Here is a 17,463-nt window from a genome sequence, read left to right on the forward strand (position 1 = left end):
TTCTCAGAGTGCATGCAAAAGCAAATGAACATAAAACAGTTCACTAGAGACTAGACCCACACTTCATTCTCCTAAATCCGCTTGAGCTCAGGAATGCTTTTCAACTAGCAGAGAAAGGGATTCCCCCACCCTCCTCATCCAGTGTTGGAGTGTAAGGTGATCGAGCTTCCGGAAAAACTATCACAAATGTTTGCAAAGGGGGAGAGGGGAATGTAAGAGTAAATATATTTCAACCAAACTGGTTGCTATTAGAATTATTGTGGGAATGATGCAGCTCCAAAAGCTGTAATACATTGATCCACTCATTTCAATTGGAGAGTTAAGCAAGGCTGACATTAACGCTTGTGTCCAATGTTATCCCTACTTAAGAGCAGACCCATTGAAATAAGTGGGACTCAAGTGTAAACCGCCCAGAGAGCTTCGGTTATGGGGCAGTATATAAATGTAATAAATAAATATAAATAAGTTAGTTATTTCAGTGGGTCTGCTCTAAGTTCCAAGTGTGATCTTTATTGGAGTGTCTCAACTGCATTGGAAAAAGGGCCTTTACAGCTGTTTTCTTGAGGGAGTCTTCTTTGAGCATTTCTCTCTCTGGCCAGATCTACACCAAGCAGGATATGACACTTTGAAAACTGTTTGAAAACTGTATATGAAGTATGTCCTGGGCCCCAACAGTTGTCACTACTGTTATAAACCGTTCTGTTTTTTAGGCTCATAGTTCTTAAAGCTGTTATAAATGTGGTTTTAAATGTACATGTATATTGTATGTTTTTGTGCTTTTTATTTTTTGTATATTGTTTTTAAGTGCCTTAATATTATGTAAACTGCCCAGAGAGCTTTGGCTACGGGGCAGTATACAAATGCAAATAATAATAATAATAATAATAATAATAATAATAATAATAAAGCAGTAAGAACATAAGAAGAGCCCTGCTGGATCAGACCAAGGGTCCATCTAGTCCAGCACTCTGTTCACATGGTGGCCAACCAGCCATCGGCCAGGGATGAACAAGCAGGACATGTAGTGTAGATCCTGTCCTGATTGCAAGGAAAGGGTGCAAAATGCATCAATGCAATATATACATGTATTGTAACATTCTGTTTCTCATACCAAGGAACACTTTATAAATAGCACCCTCTCCAGCATGATTGAAGGCTCTTTACTACATGCTGAATTCTGAATATATTTACCCTGCAATAGCCTATACAGTATTGATCTAAAAGCCATGAAGATGTTCTTTCTGTCAAAGATACCCAGTCTGGTGCCCTCCAGATGTTTTAGACTACAACTCCCAACATTCCTGATCTTTGGTCAAGCTGACTAGGGAAGATGGGAGTTGAATGCCAGAATATTTGGAGGGAACCAGGGCCGGATCTACACTAGTCTTATAACGTTGCTAGTGTCCCTTTCTAATGTGGTTCTCTGTAGCTGTAACGTTACTGCAGGGCACATTGTTAAATCCTTTCGTTGCTCTCCCTCCCTCTTCTCTGAGAGCTGCTGGGTTTGCTCCGCCCATTGCCTGCCTCATTCCTAGCCAGCAGTGCAGGGCAACAGTCATAAGCACACACAAACTCCCTCCCTCCCAAAACATCTTAACACAAGTCTCAGGGAATTGCCTAAATGCATAGGAGCCAGCCACTTTGCTGAAACTAAGCAGGGTTGGGTCCGGTCAGGGTTGGGATGGGAGACCAAATTGAAAAGTTTTAGCAGCAGCTGCATTTAAGCCCCGCTGGTCATGAGTTTTGGACTTTGGACCCTTGTTAATTTTCCTGCACGGAGCTACAGCGATCCTTTGAGCGCTCCTCAGCTCCTTTGCAAAGAGGGGGGAAATGTTAAAAATAAAATAAAAAATCAACCGATGACCCAATTAGATTCAAATTTTAAGGCAGGATGCATGGGAGTACTTCACAATAAAAGCAGATTCTAAGGTGGAAAACTTCTGAGTCCTTTGCATGCAATTGTCAGTGATTGCACAGTATAACGCTGGTGTGATTTATCTGCTGTAGCAGATAAGATAGCAAACGGCGTGAAGGAAGGAGAACAGGAAGTGGACGGCGCAAACCCAGCAGCTCTGAGAAAGGGAGAGGAGAATTACCAGTAGGACAAGGCACATGAATCTGTAGCCACGCTGGAACTAAGAACTAAGAAACAGAACCTGTAAGTAAGACTCATTTACAACGTTGGAGACCAGGGTCACAGTAACCCATTCAAAACGTTAGAATAACACCAGTGTAGATTCCCACCAGGTTGGAGGGGGCTGCACTAGAAAAACATAATTGTTCTATAGGGTGCTATCAACACTTCAAAATATACTTTAGAGTATAAAGTGCTAGGGTGTGCTCTGCATGGTGTCGCAGGCTGCAATCCTTTACCTACTTACCTGGGAGTAAGCTCTATTGATTTCAATGTGGGACTGCCTTTGAAGACAGTTCAGAAATGTGGCAGCTAGATTCATAACAGGACAAGAAAATCTAAGCATATAACACTGATTCTTGCCTGCTTACACTGTCTGTATGTTTCCTAGCGGGATTCAAGGTGTTGGATTTAACCTATAAAGCTTTACTTGGCATAGGATCACATAGTGCTTCTCCTGGCATAAACCTACCTATACTCTTATGTTCATCTAAGGCCCTCCTCCTTCAGGTTCTTCCTCCAAGGGAGGCTTGGAAGACATCAATAAGGTGTTGCATAAATTATGTCAAATCCAAGTGTGCCAAAATCCAATATTGAGACACTCGCGAAAGATCACAGGCAAGGCATTGGGCTCCAAACGTTTATTCTTGAGAATAAGGTGACCTCTTGCCATTCACACAGCAAAGGCATGGTCACCCCACGCTGGGGCAGGACAGTAGCTTATATACTTCCATGCAGTGGTCAGAAAGGGGAATTGCAGTTGAAATTGCCATGTGTTTTGTGCCTGTAGCCCCTCCCCTATTGGTGATGCGGCTATGGGATTGTCCTAAGGTCTTGGCTGAGTTTAACTGGTCAGTGTCATTTTGAAACTGACCTATGGTGTTAAAGTGCACTTAAGAGATGTTTACTTGAAACTAGGTGGAGCTGGAGGGGGGGAACGACATCTGGCCGCTCCCATTAGTGTGAAATACCTGTTCTCAGATGGCCTTTGTTCTGCATACCTGCACTTAACCTTTCCTCTATATGGTGAAGTGTGGGCAGCTAGCCGGTGAATGGATTTGATGGGATTAACTCAATCCGTGTCCTTTAGGACTGACAAGGCTAGGGGGCTGGGAAAGTGTCTATGTGCCACTTGCACTGTGGTAAATGGAGTTCTTACTGAGGGGCATCTGGCTACTCCGTTTCTCTGCCTTGTTGTGCCCATTCACCTTTTCTAGGTGTCCTGGGGTGGGCTCCTGGTGGGGTGTCCTAGAGGGTGTGTGGGTGCGTGTGTGGATGTGTCTGCGTGTCAGGGGAAATGGACATTCCAGTTTTTACATCTCAGTGGTGGCCTTCCAGTTATGGAACAATAAGACCCACCTGGTCTTGATAACTTTTTGGCACCGTGTTAAGATCGTTCTCTTCTCTCAGGCATTTGGTAGCCTATCAAATCAGGTCCTCGATTTTTTCTTACTGTTGATTGTTTAAAATTGTTTTAGATGCGTGTGTATCTTTGTGTGTACTGACTGTTTATATGTTTGTATGTAAATAGTTTTTACACTTTGTATTAGGTATTTTTAATTGCTTTTAATCTTTGTAAACCTCAAAGAGAGCTTTGGCTATTGGGTGCTACAGAGATGAAATTAAGTAGGACTTCTGAGTGGGTATCTTATAGACTTGTGCTGTGAGTATTCATCCGTAAGTAGTATTTACCTACTTGTACACTAGAGATCAGATGCAGCTTCTTCTGTAGAGACCCTTGGAGGGTAGCCAAATGTTGAAGCATGAAAATTCCAGCAGTTGCATTAACAATTTAACAAGGCACCCCAAAGGCAAAACAGGGACAGTAGTGTATCAGAGCCAGGTATCAAAATATAGGCAACCTGGTGACTTCCAGCTCTCATAGTCCCTCACTTTTGGCCATTCTGGCTGGGGCTGTTGGGAGTTGTAGTCCAAAACATCTAGAGGACACCAATTGGGCCGAAGCTGTTTGGAACAATGTTTGGCTAGGAGGGCAATGAAGCCTGATAAAGGGCCAGTTAGTTGCACTAGGTAATAGGGTGGGTCATGTGTCTTCTTTTTCTGAAGACAGTACTCTATTTGAAGGACTGCCAGGGGACTGTACTCTGTTTGAAGAACTGCCCACTCCAACTCTGTTATAAAGATAATGAATCATAAGAAGGAAGCAACCTTGAAGTTGTCCATCGACAGCAAGGCACTCAGACCACCTGGTGACAGTTTTCCATATTATGGTGAGATGTACTGTATTTCTATTTAAATTATAATAATTATGTCTACATTTTCACCTATACATAAAAATTAGGTGCAAAATAGTGTAATGCTTTGTCCTTTTTTGGGGTTATACATTTCTTCTCTCTTGGCGATTTATAAATAGCCATCTTCCGAGGTAAGAAACTGGGAGCCAGTCTTCTGTTTTGTTGCTAGTACTTGATGATCTCGTGGGAAGAAGATAATGCTTTCTGTATTTTCTTGGATGTTGCAAGTTGCTCAAGGCAGCTCACATTTGTATTTGTTAAATAAAAAATATTATTGAACTGGTAAAATGCATGAGATCTGTAAAAACGCAAAGTAGAAAATAACACCCCACTACCCCAGATAAAAGTGTGAAAAGGTTGGCAATGCAGAAAACTAAAAGCACAGAGTTGTGAATTTTTGCAAAGCTACATAGCTGCAATGATATATTGCGTTAGATCAACCTCTTAAAATACATGCAGCTGTAGTCTGGTGTAGTTCTACAGATAAAAGCTAGGCAATCTGGTGTCTGGATGGAAGACCACCTGGGATCCCAGTGTAACCTGTTCTGAGCTCTTCAATGGAACTGTAATAAAACTACATATGTATAATAAATACAATAGCTAAACATATAGTGTAAGAGTGTAATTAGGGTGACCATATGAAAATGGACAGGGTTCCTGTATCTTTAACAGTTGCACAGGAAAGGGAATGTCAGCAGGTGTCATTTGTATATATGGAGAACCTGGTGAAATTCCCTCTTCATCACCACAGTTAAAGCTGCAGGAGCTATACTAGAGTGACCAGATTTAAAAGAGGGCAGGGTACCTGCAGCTTTACTGCTGTGATGAAGAGGAAATTTCCCCAGATTCCCCATATATACAAATGACACCTGCTGAAATTTCCTTTGAGTACAACCGTTAAAGATACAGGATCCCTGTCCTCCTTTTCATATGGTCACCCTAAGTGTAATATAAACAAATCTATTAAATAGTGGCAGGCTGCCAACTGTATCAACACGAGACTAACTCTGCAGTAAAAGCCCTTCATTGGTGAGTTCATAACCAAATGCTAGCAAATTAATAAATGCTCCAGCCTGAATAAAAGAGGCCAAATGGAAGCCCGTGTGAAAACAGTAAAAGCAGGGAATGGGGTCTGCCGCTGGAGAAGTGAGCCTGAAGATACTTCTGCTACAGCCAGAGTTGCTTGGGATCACAGCCACCCAGGCTGCCCCCAAAGTAATGTTTTCCCACCACTGCTTCTGTCTTTTTCCTTACCACAGGAAGTCCATTAAGGGGGAAAAAGACAGCATGGCAGCATAATGCCTTCTAACTCATAGTACTCTCAGTCGGTCTCACTCTATGTATGACCTGGACAGGGATAGCCTGATCTCTGTGACCCATGCAATCTATAGAAAAGCCACATACAAATATAAAATCTAATCTAACCTCAAAAATTGAATGACTGCAATGTGCTGTCCTTAAGGGTGGTCTGAAAGCTGTAGCTGGTGCAGAATGTTATAGCCGGGATGTAATGGGAGCAGCTTATTGCCAGCATATTACACCTATGTTGAGGGAACTGCACTAGTTACCTATGTGCTATCAGGAGAGTTTTAAGGTTTTAGTAATTGTTACCAAAGCCGTAAATAACTTAGAACCGGGATACTTAATAGATCACCTGACCCCCATACTGCCTATTCAGATGCTGCACTCGTAAGGAGATACCTTCCTGATGGTGCCTAAAATATCTGAAAATGGCTCTGTAATGGAACAGAATAGTGCCTTTAGTGTCCTACAGTACCCACTCTCTGGAACTCCCTACCACGATGAATTAGGCAGGCACCAATTCCTCTGGGTTTTTGATACCTACTAAAAACTTGTTCCAACAAGCTTTCCCAGAATGGTAATTTTTGTCTTCCTTGTTACCATGTTCCTCCTAAGATTTATACAGTATTTTATTATGCTGTGATCTGTATTGTTTGTATATTGCTTAGAAATACCGTTATGATTTAAATGATTAACAAATATTGGCAAATAACTATGTTATGTCTTTCAGTCTGTTTGAATTAGTGAGGGTGTATATCAGTTTAGAAATATTTTTACTTGGATATGGTAAAACATTGATAAACTTTATTAGTTTTATTGTCCTAAATGAGTCCTACATAACAACAGTGTCTCACAAGAAATGGATTTGAACTGTTCATTTTTGGCAGCTCATCAGAAAGGAGAAAGATACACCGTGTACACACATACCACAAATGTAGAAAACCAATTCAGATTTCCAGAAAGATCTTCGTTGTATTGCGTTTTACTCATGCAAAATAGCAAAGACTCCTCTATTTCCCCACCCCACCCCCTCCTCATTTACAAAAGAAAGTGTATATTTGCTTATCTAACAGAAATATCAAAATAATTAGGGCAAAGTTCATCACAAGTGGGAGTTTTTTTTTAAAAAAAAAAAAAAGAATTAAATGCCCATCTTTTGAAGCACAGACTCAATATTCTTGGGAGTGAATTTATAGAGCACATTGGTGTTGAAGGCTGTGGTTTCATTCTCTGCAGCATCAATGGAGTTAGAAAGGAGAATTGTTCTAAGTAGAGCAACATACAGAGGTCATTGTTTTGAGTGATTTCTCACAGGAGGAAAGAGAAGAACAAAGTATGTTTGAGCAACTTCACCTCATTAAATCAGCTCAGCAAGTTGCTGGATAATGGTCAGTGAATAGTGGTTTTGATGTCTGCCCATGTAGGGTACCTACTCACATTGCTGTCAGTGATTGTCAAATATGGCCAGTTGCACTAGACATCGGCACTAGGAATGGGTCGCACGATCAAATTAAAGCAGCAACTTTCTTTTTTGGGGTGCAGGGAGTGACTGACACAATATTCTGTATCAGTCCAGCAGAGCTATAAAGCACCAGTTCTGAGAGAGGGAGAGACAAGCTACCATTTTAGGCTAAGAGCATTCAACTGAACGGAAGGCATGTAAAATCTAAAGATAGGGAACTTTTCTTTATAAGACAACAACACTATTACATCTAGTTACAAATGATAATTTATAGATGTCCATAATTTCTTACCTCCTTTCATCTGAGCTTATGAGACAACAGTAGTTTATGTTTGGACTGAAATTTAATTCTGTAACATTTTACTGAATGCTATTATGTTTAATGGTATATCAGAATTAAATCATATTTCAGCCTCTGCCTATAAATCTGTTAGCCAGGATCAAGATTTTGCTTCTCATTACCTCAGCCCACAGACTTATTGGAAAGGGGTCATTTGGTGCATCCTAAGGCAGTTATTAGGCTAACAAAAAACTAGATTATGTTCTTTCTGCCACTTCTTCTATATTTAGATTCTTGAGTGAAAGCAGCAACAGAATGTTGCATATGTATGTGCATGTTCACTAATTAAAAGAGTTCTACAAAACATCCTCCCACCCAGTCCAATTAAAACTAGAAGACAATGGCATGGCAACAAATAGTCTTTGTAAACAGTATTATATTGTTCATCATTGTTCCAGAACAGGTTGCAGTCTAGGAAATGTTTTTTGGTCCTAGTAGTCTGTGAGGAACAGGTCAGAAACAAAGGCAGCAGGAAGTTGTGAACAACAGTGATGATATTAGTAGTGTTCTTTTCTCAAGTCATCCTCCTCCTGCTGAAGACTCCCTGGCACAGAGTCAGCAGGCAGATGGGCCTGTGTATAAAGTTAAAAGGGAGCACTGTTTGGGAATGGCTCAAGCTGATAAAGGTATCCAAGCCCAGCCCAGCTGTGGGAGAGCGAAGCCTCAGCAGCAACAGCTGGGCTTCCTCAAGGTGCTGCTATAAAGTTCTGGGGAGGAGCAGGAAGCGGAGAGGGCTGGGCACAGCAAAAGAAGGGAAGATAGAGGCGGGTGAGCGTGGCTTGCAAGAAGACAGCCTCTCCCTGCCAAGGTAGTTGCTGGAGGTGTGCCTTACCTGCAGCCAACCCCCAGGGCTTCCTTTGCTGGGAGACTTGGAAATTCCCAGTTGGCAACCCCAGGAAGACCTTGGGCATATCCAAGCCTGGGCTTAGCATCTTTCTCTGAGGCAACTGAAGAGCCCAACCTGCTGCTTGGTCTGGAAAGCTACCTTCCTAGGTCTGTAATTATTTTTTAGAAGCGACCATACCACCGCTTCTTTTAAACATGGTAGAAAACTCTCCTCCCTGGGAGATGCATTAATACTATATTGTAGTTGTAGTCTAACTGCATCTCCTTGCTAGGTGACCAGCCAAGAAGGACAGGGCTCAAGAGGACAAGTTATCTTCCTTACACATCCAAGCAACTTGTCCTCGGTACTCACCAACTGAAACCGATCCAGTGTAATCCTATTTGCGGAGTTGCTAGACACGTCATTGTCACTTTCTGTTATAATGATGGCATCTAAATTGGCTCTTATCCAAAAGAGTTTATCTGTGAAATGATCATTAAATGCATCACAGCGAACTACCAAACGTTCTAAAATCGGGTTTAGGGTGGAAGGTGTCTGAATTAAGTTGCATGCAGACCAGCAAAGCAATCTATTTAGACATCTTGGTAATCAACTACAGCAAGATGATCCATTTCCAGAATGGCCACTTCTACAAAAAATCTTGGGCAGCCTCAGTCATACTCAAAACATTTGTAATTGTTCTGCTTCTCCCTCCCCCATAATCCAATTATGTTAAGCCATTTTTGAAATATATAATGTTCATGGCACATAAGAGCAGAGATCTGTGGTTTCAAAGGTGATCGCCTGGCAAGGGCCTGAACTTGGGCAAAATGGGAAAAGGTGATAGGAGGCAGCTAAGGGAAGGGCTGGAGCCCAATGTGGTCATAGGAGTGCGGCCGCAGGAGGAGGGATGTTGCAGAAGAGTGGAGATCAATGACTGGAAAGGGGAGAGGAGGAGAGAGTGAAAGCCAGCAGATAGGGAGAGGTAGGGAGAAGCAGCGGAGGCCAGGAGAATGGGTCCAGGCTCCCAGGAATGGAACACCTGTAGGAAGTAGCACAGAAACCAAAGCCAGTTGGGCTTTAGCCAAGAGTAATCTTAGCTCAAGAGAAAAGAAGAGAATAAGGAGAGAGTCAAACTGGAGAGACACCACAGAATGGAAATTACGCCAGAGTGGCTTGAAGTGCTGGCTCAACCTCCACTCTATTTTATTGATCTGTAAGCCACTCTGGGAGCCTTTTCAGCTTTAAATAAATAAGTGGAACAAACACTTGCCCTTCTGTGCCTTCCCAGCAGGGGTAACTACAGACAAAACTACCTTGGTTGTGAAAGCAAAGGGGTGGAGAAGAAAGACCATCATTAGGTGAACAAGGATTTAATCCATGCCATGCATAGGACATTAATATACTGGCCTGGTTTGCACATAACAAGAAGCCACTATGGGTGAATTTCCCCATGGGGCTTCTTGTTGTGTGGCCACTGCAGTTTTGAACACTCGGGCCATGGCAGGGACATGCTGTAGCTCTGACAAGGGTGGACTGTTGTCGAGTGGCTGACAAGCCACCCAGAGCTTGTTTTGGGGTAGCAGGCAGCTTGTCAACCACCCTGACAAGCCACCCTCCCTGGGTTCATACATAACAAGCTACATTGTGCCTAAATATTCAAAATGGTGGTGTCCACTGCAATGAGACACCCTGCAGAGAAATTCACCCACGGCGGCTTGTTGTTATGTGCGAACTGGGCCACCATGACTGAATGGTGGGGGAGTGAATCGGGTAGCAGGGAGAGCCTGTTACACCTCACGATCACTAGGAGTCATCCCTGCTTCCCAGGAAGGACAAGCCCTGAGTGAATCAAAGGAGGAACGGCTCTTTGTCACATCCCATCTTTCTGCTAGGGTGGCCAGTTACACCTCACCAAAAGAAAGGACAAAAGAGGGCAGTATCCAACAAGATGCTGCGCTGCTGCCAATTCCGTTGTGCCCTCATCAATCCTGTTCCACAAGCAAGACTCATCACTTGTGCATCGGAGACATAGTAGTTTCAGGAGCATCCAGAAACAAGTGGAAAACTAGTTTCTGGAGTGGGCTGGGTCCGCGGAGATCACATAAGGAAGCTCCAGTGACCTGTCCCAATTTCTACTCATTTTCAGGCTTCCTATAGGAATGGTTAAATCTCTGTGACACAAGTAGTGGGTCCTGCTTGCACAATGGAATCAGCACCTTGTGGAATGGTCCAGTTGGATACTGTCCAGGGTTCGAAGAAAAAAATAGCATACATGAATTTATATTTACAGATGCACATTTTTACATAATTACTATTGTTTATATAGAAATACACTATATCTCATCACTGGGAATGGGGAGTGGGAGGAGACTGTAGCCAAGTAACTTGTGTGTCTGCGCAACCAACTGTCCAGGCGCTAACTACCGATGGGCAACTCCAAGACCCCCTGATCTCCCTTTTTATGGTTCTTTGTCTTTAAACTAGATTTGGACTGGCCAGCCTTTTAAATAGAGGGAAACTTTAAATAGAGGACTGTGCTCTGTAAGGTAGAACACCTGATCACTCTAGCTGGGATGGGTTTTTCCCCCTATTCTTAAATTTTTGCATTTTTAGAGGGGAGAGAAAATGTACAATATAAAACTTAATTGTTCCTACCTCTCCAAACATCAGAAGATTTTAAAAGGGGGGGAAGGTCTCAATCCATCAGCATTCCTTTTCATCAGGGTAAGAAGGTTTTGTAGGTGGGAGGGGTTTAAAGGACTGTGGATCATCACAAGTGGAGAAACAGGCTAACAAGAAATATTGCCCAATCCTTTCAAGGAAAGACCTACTTAGTGTAATAGAACTTAAGTTCAAGTAATTATGATCAGAATCGCCATTTTAAGAGAAGAATCCCATCTCAAAAGGATTTCAATGGAATTGCAACACATACTAATAAGTAATAATATCTTTATTATCTGAAGACAAAGAAAACAATTAAACAATAGAATACAATTAAAATACAATGAATGGAATGTGTGTTATATGTTAATAAATATTCTTACAAAAACATTAGAAGCTATCAAGGCTGTTTTTCTCACTATTATTTTCTTTGTTCTCTGTAAAATTATGATACTGATCATAAGAATAATTCTAATGGAAATATCTGCAGCTGTATCTTTAAATGGAAGGTTAATATTACACAGCATCAGCATGGAGGTGGTGGTGGTGGGAGGTCCGAAAGAAGAGAACTCAGGAGGACAGGATACAACAGCTACATGGTAAGAAAGGATAACCTTTCCAGTGACATTTTTCAGACATCACGTGCAGGTTTAAGGTGGAAGGCAGCTGATTTTTATGGACAAGTCAGTACTGGATCAGACTATCTGAAACTATGATGCATAGTGATTTCTTCTTTAATGCTCACGGAACTAGGAACATAGGAAGTTGCCTTATACTGAGTCAGACCATTGGTCCATCTAGCCAGTTTTGTCGACACTGACTGGCAGCTGCTCTCCAGGGTTGGAAGTGCTGGGAATTAAACCTGGGGCCTTCTGCATGTAAACCAGGTGCTCTACCACTGAGCTATGACTACTCCCATCCCACTGAACTACAGAACTGCCTAGAACCAGACAAAGAAAGTAAAGAAAACCTGTGGCATGTTGAAATTCATGATGAAAACAAGGGCATCTTATTCAATAGAAACTGAGACTGCAATGCCGGAAGCCCGCACACTCCACTGGTTGTGGACTTATAGTATGGTCTCCATGAGAGGTAGTGTATTTATATTAAGCAGCTCCTTCAAGAAGATTACTGTCACAAGTCATTCATTCTCACATTCAATGTCAAATACCTTAAGAACAAAAAAAGTCTTAATTTTTGTGGAAACAAAATGTTCGATTAAAAAAAAAAAAGTAAAACCAATTTCTCAAAAAGCATCAGTGGGATAATTTCTGGGGAGTTCCAGTTCTCGTTGACTTCTCTTTACTTCGTTTGTCAACACAATGCCGGTGAGATTTCTTTGAATGACTGACTTTTACCCATCCGCCTTCGCTAACTTTGCTTTCTTCTTCCTCCGTTTTGGGTTTACTTTCATTCAAGGGCAGCCCCGGTATCGACTTTGGCTGCTGCACGTAATGGGCATGCTTTCTGTCATGTGACCTTGGCAGGTGTTGATTTTGACTGAATGTTGACTGGGAAGTCCTGTGAAATCTCTCCGTGTTCCTAGCTGTCCCCGGAGCACCTGCTGGATTTCTCGGAAAACGCCTCCCAGTCAGGGACACGCTGCGAGAGCCGTTGCTGTGGTAGCTGCTCCTGCTTTTCGGTTTGGACCGGTCTCTTTCTGAAGGACTGTCAGAAGCTGCACTGGAAGTGCTGCTTCCCATAGAATTCAGATGCAAAGATGATAAGTACATCGTTGGAGAGGAGCTCCTCGACGGATTTAGAGGGGTGATCTGATAGCTGACGGGGACCTGGGTCCGTCTCACGGCGGCAGCGTAAGTGTTCTGAAGGTACGGTAAAAAATTCGTCAAGATGGTGGGACTGTGGGAGCGGGAATGTTGGAGCGAAGGGCTGCTTGACACATGACGCATTTTCAGTGCATTCATCCACTGACAGTCGACACCTGAAGCAAAACAAAGCGCAGCGTCAGTTCTGAACTCCAAGTAAGGCTTTCCTTCTAAGGAAGAGCCAGAAATAAGGGCGATGGGGGACGCCAGAGATTTCAGCAGTGATGTTTTTCCTTCTACTCAAATGCAGCTGCTGGGACATGTGCATTTCCACCCTTTCCCTCCTGAGAAGACTGCAGTAATCCAGCAATGCAAACGCATGTATGAAATCGCCCTTGGACTTTTCTCTGAAAGGCTTCCTTTAGCGGGACGTTTAGATCTGACATCTCGAAATCTGAGCTGCCGGGTTCAAAGCTTCTATTAGTGACTATACCAGCTTTCCTCAATCTGGTGCCCTTCAGATGTATTGAAGTGGGTGAGGATTATGGGAGTTGTAGTCCAACACATCTGGAAGGCACCATCTTGGGGAAAGCTGGACTATTCCAGTTGCAGTTACGTTATAACAAAAAAACCTTCTGTATCCACCCCTTTAACTGGGCAGATCCTATATGCAAATTAGTATCCTCATGCACACCTAGCACACAATTATTTCGAGCACTGCAATCCTCCAGCAGCATCCATTAGATTAGATCTCTCGCAAGGTGTTACAGACGTATCAGTTATTGTACAGGACAGAATACCACTTGTTCCACCAAAGTTAAAAAGGTATGATCTTTGTAAACCGCCCAGAGAGCTTTGGCTATGGAGCAGTATATAAATGCAATAAATAAATAAATGAGCAGATAGAATACCGCCAATTCAATTGATAAAGGCAGAAAAGTGTTTAAACATAAGTGTGAGAATGTAAGATGTTCCTCTCTGTATGGATCTCATTGAATTATTGAGATTTTATGGGAGTGCGTGTAGATTACTAAAATGTTTGTTGTTGTATTGTTGTTATGAATTGCTAATGTTCTTTCTCAAAACTTTGCACCTTTCAACTTACTAGAATTGGATCTACTCCGAGGGTTTCCTTCTGAGTTTGGGAGTGACGTCTGTATTTTAAGTTGTATTGACTTCACCTCATCCTGAAGTTTCACTTGACTCCACTGTACTGGCTGGATATGTTTGGTGGATTTGGGGGTTCTGACATCACTCTGTTCAAAGGACAAAAGCAAGCTATCATTCAGAAGGGAAAAACAAAAACTCCACAACAGTCAGGCAATAACTGTCCAGGCACTGAACTTACAATGGTGAAATTGATGGTACCATAAACTTACATGCTGGGTTTGTTTGATATCATCTTCATCCACCCGATCTCAAAGGGTTTTTGAATTGTGCAACCAATCCAATTGCAAATTACGCTTTCTCTTGTCCCTGCCCCTGCTCCCCAAATAGTGCACTGAACAAGGACAATATTTTAATGGTTGGCTTTTAACAGAATCATTTAGTATTTATGAGATCGCGTAGTGCTTCAAGTAAATAATCTCTTCTGTTAGTGGAGGTAGGTACTAGGGAGGTATTGTTGCTGGGGTTTCCTTGCGGTAGCTTGCCTACAGTTGCTAGTTCTTTAATCCCGCTGTCAGGCTCTGATTCCTGCGAGGAACTACAGTCTGAAAGGACCCTACGGTTATTCTTCCTGTTAACAGAAAGCTACTGTTCTTCACTTCTGAGGCAAGCAAGGTCCAGAATTTTCCTATATCGCTCTCTCACTGCTTGAATCCATGCCACAGGACAGAGCTGAAATTTCAATTATTGGCCTCAGTGTGAAATATCCCATTGGTCTTTATGAAACACTTTTTTTTTGTAAGTATCCAAAAACCTACTCATACAAAGGCTAATTTCCATCCTATTATACATAGCTAAATTGCTTCTAGGTCTTATTTTATGTTTTCCTTCTTACCCTTTTCCCTTCTCCTGTTGTTCCTCTGCTCCGCTAATTAGCGTTTTGCCAAAAAGGTAAGAAAGACAGTCTCTTCAACAAACACCACCTACACCGACCTTTACTCAAAGGAAAAGGTAACTTTTTTTGAAACTTAAGGGAGCAAGCTTTCCCAGCTTGGAGTCTGGGCATGGTTTCTGAAGATAGCATTCAGATTTGTATGAGAAGTTGTTAGTTTAAAATTAATTACAGCATTTGGCCTTTAATATGGTAGGTAACAAAGCTAAGGAAGGCCAGTTCCTCGTTATGAAACCATACTGACAGAAGGGGTGGATTGCTTTTTCTCTGGGACACAAACCTCATAAGTCACTATACATTCCACGGTTTGATCATTTTCTATTCCCACAATCCATTTCTCCATCACAAATGGTGGCTGCAAGAAAGAAATAGAATATTTACAGTTTCTAATAATTTGTCTTTTATTTTTGGCCTGTTTTACTAATCTAAACAGAACAAAAATAAAAACACAGTAGCCCCTTGTACAAAAATAAAACACAAAAGTACAAAACCTAGCCCATAATGTCTAGTTTGACCTGCATGTCTTCCATTAGTCTAGTATTGGTAAAAATTGATAATTGCATTCCTTAATTTGGTTCCACTATGCAATAAATGGTTGCCATTGTTTTAATAACTTAGCTTCTTACTGTTCACCCTTCTTTAAACAGTGTAATATTACTCATTGACATTGAATGCCAGATATTACTTGACCACTTTTTCAACTAAGATTTTCTCCTTATTTTTCTAATTTTTAGCTTTTATAATTTTGCCCATGCCTTTATTATTTTCTGTGCAACCAACGCACATCTTTGTAGCATATATTCAGTGCCAATTAGAAATAGCAGCCATAGGTGTACACTCTTAAAAAAAATCTGTTGGGTTACAACTGTATAACACAAGAGAAATAAACAAAAATGCATATGCTTGGAGGCCAGCTAGTACAAGTTGACAGCTTTCTCACCTTCCCCTCCTCTTCACTGCAGCCCCTCCCTGCACCACATCCTGACTGGTGCCAGAGAATCTTCTGATCCTCTGGAGTGGCTTTCTATGGGGTACAGAGGTCAGCAATGGGAATTAAGTCATAGAAAAGCCCCGTTCTGTGAGTGGCTTTCTACTTCTACAACTTTGGATCCAGCTCCTGGTCTCATACCTGTCTGTAATACTGGGCATATCAACTTGGATTTCATATATCTCCATGATTATAGAAACAATCCATGAGGGCAGTTCTGCTAATTAGTTAGGCTTCGCCATGGGATAAACAATCCTCTGACAGAAAGTGACTCAGGGCAGTTCGCCATTATCCTGATCCTATGTGTTTCTCTAGTTAACATGTCCAATTGTTATTTTAATATCGTGTCAGTTTTATATATTTTAACCAGTTTTATGTATTTTATGGTGATTAAGTATTTAATGTTGTTCCCCGCCTTGATCCAGAAATAAATATTCTATTCTATTCCAGCACTATACTGGAGTATCTGGAGCGCAAGAAAACATTCCACAGCGTGGCAAAGTTGAACAGTATGGTGTGGGTGGTTCTATTTCAGTGTCTATCACACGGAACGTGCAGCGCTTGTCACATTGCTGAGATTCTTCCAAGACTGCCAGACTGACAGCGACTCAGGCCTGCCCTGAGCAAACAGCACTTCCTCAAGCCACAGGACTCTTTTTTTCTTTCAGTGCTATTTTTGTTCTGATAGAGAAGACCGATCTCTACATTTGCACACTTTTTACAGAAGCTGAACCAAGATTTTAGCATCACTTGGACTGGGCAGCATTGTGTTCACCTAGAAACTAAATGTAGCGGAACTCACTTTTTATTTCATGTGGAAAATGTGTGCTGGGTCATGTGTGTGGGTGGGTTGTATTTAAACATTTACAAAATACCCTGCCAATGCCAACACAGTTCATTATCTCCATAATGTAGGCTGTGGGGTGAGAGGGCTGTTGCAGAGAGCTAGTGACATACAACAGCCCTGTACTGTTAATATTACAGTTAGAAGTAGAGCTAGTTTGAGTTTGCAGCCCAAAGTCCACCATACAAGATACCCTTCAGGGCCTCACTCATCCAAAATCTAGTGTTCAGTTGCATAAAATGTAGTGATGCCACCAATGTGGGTAATTTTAAAAGGAGATTACACAAATTCCTGAAGGAGAGGGTTACCAATGGATACTAGCCCAGATGGCTATATGCTACCTCTGGTATCAGAAGCAATGTGCCTATTTACCCCAGTTGCTGGGGAACATGGGTAGGATGGTGCTGTTGCACTCGTGTCCTGCTTGTGTTTTTCCCATGGGCAGCTGGTTGGCCACTGTGTGAACAGAGCACTGGACCCTTGGTCTGATCCAGCAGGGCTCTTCTTATGTTACCTTGCCTTCATTGACTTACATGCCAATGTGTTGTGCTTTTATACTAAACAACAACAACAACCCTTGTGAAATGAATTACAAAAGTGTATGAACCCCTGTTCTTCCTGTTCCCATTTGGTTTTTGGAAGAAAAATAGGATGCTGCCCAATCACAGCTATGCTAAAATCCTGGTCCAGGATTCCAGGTTTCATCTCTTCCAGGAGCAAGTAAAGCTAATGGGCCTTTATTGCCCACTCAAGATGAGGCCACCCCAAAATACTTTGCAGGGACAGCTCACAACTGTATGTTGTTGCTGGGAAAATCCATTCC

At 42.1% G+C, this 17,463-nt stretch overlaps 1 protein-coding gene across 2 annotated transcripts in view; it reads right to left on the bottom strand.

The window, feature by feature from the left end:
- Positions 1-11,319: 11,319 nt before the first annotated feature.
- The window catches only part of MAP3K20 (mitogen-activated protein kinase kinase kinase 20), a 119,007-nt gene continuing 112,863 nt past the window's right edge, over positions 11,320-17,463 (bottom strand). For both annotated transcript variants that reach the window (XM_063116379.1, XM_063116380.1), the window contains exons 18-20: positions 15,089-15,163; positions 13,855-14,005; positions 11,320-12,925 (exon numbers count right to left, since the gene is read on the bottom strand). In XM_063116379.1, coding sequence (XP_062972449.1) covers positions 12,240-12,925; positions 13,855-14,005; positions 15,089-15,163 — 912 coding nt within the window. In that variant the 3' untranslated portion in view covers positions 11,320-12,239. The remainder of the gene's footprint in view (positions 12,926-13,854; positions 14,006-15,088; positions 15,164-17,463) is intronic.

The sequence above is a fragment of the Elgaria multicarinata genome, chromosome 2, assembly GCF_023053635.1.
Source record: "Elgaria multicarinata webbii isolate HBS135686 ecotype San Diego chromosome 2, rElgMul1.1.pri, whole genome shotgun sequence".
In the NCBI taxonomy this organism is placed as follows: Eukaryota; Metazoa; Chordata; class Lepidosauria; order Squamata; family Anguidae; genus Elgaria; species Elgaria multicarinata.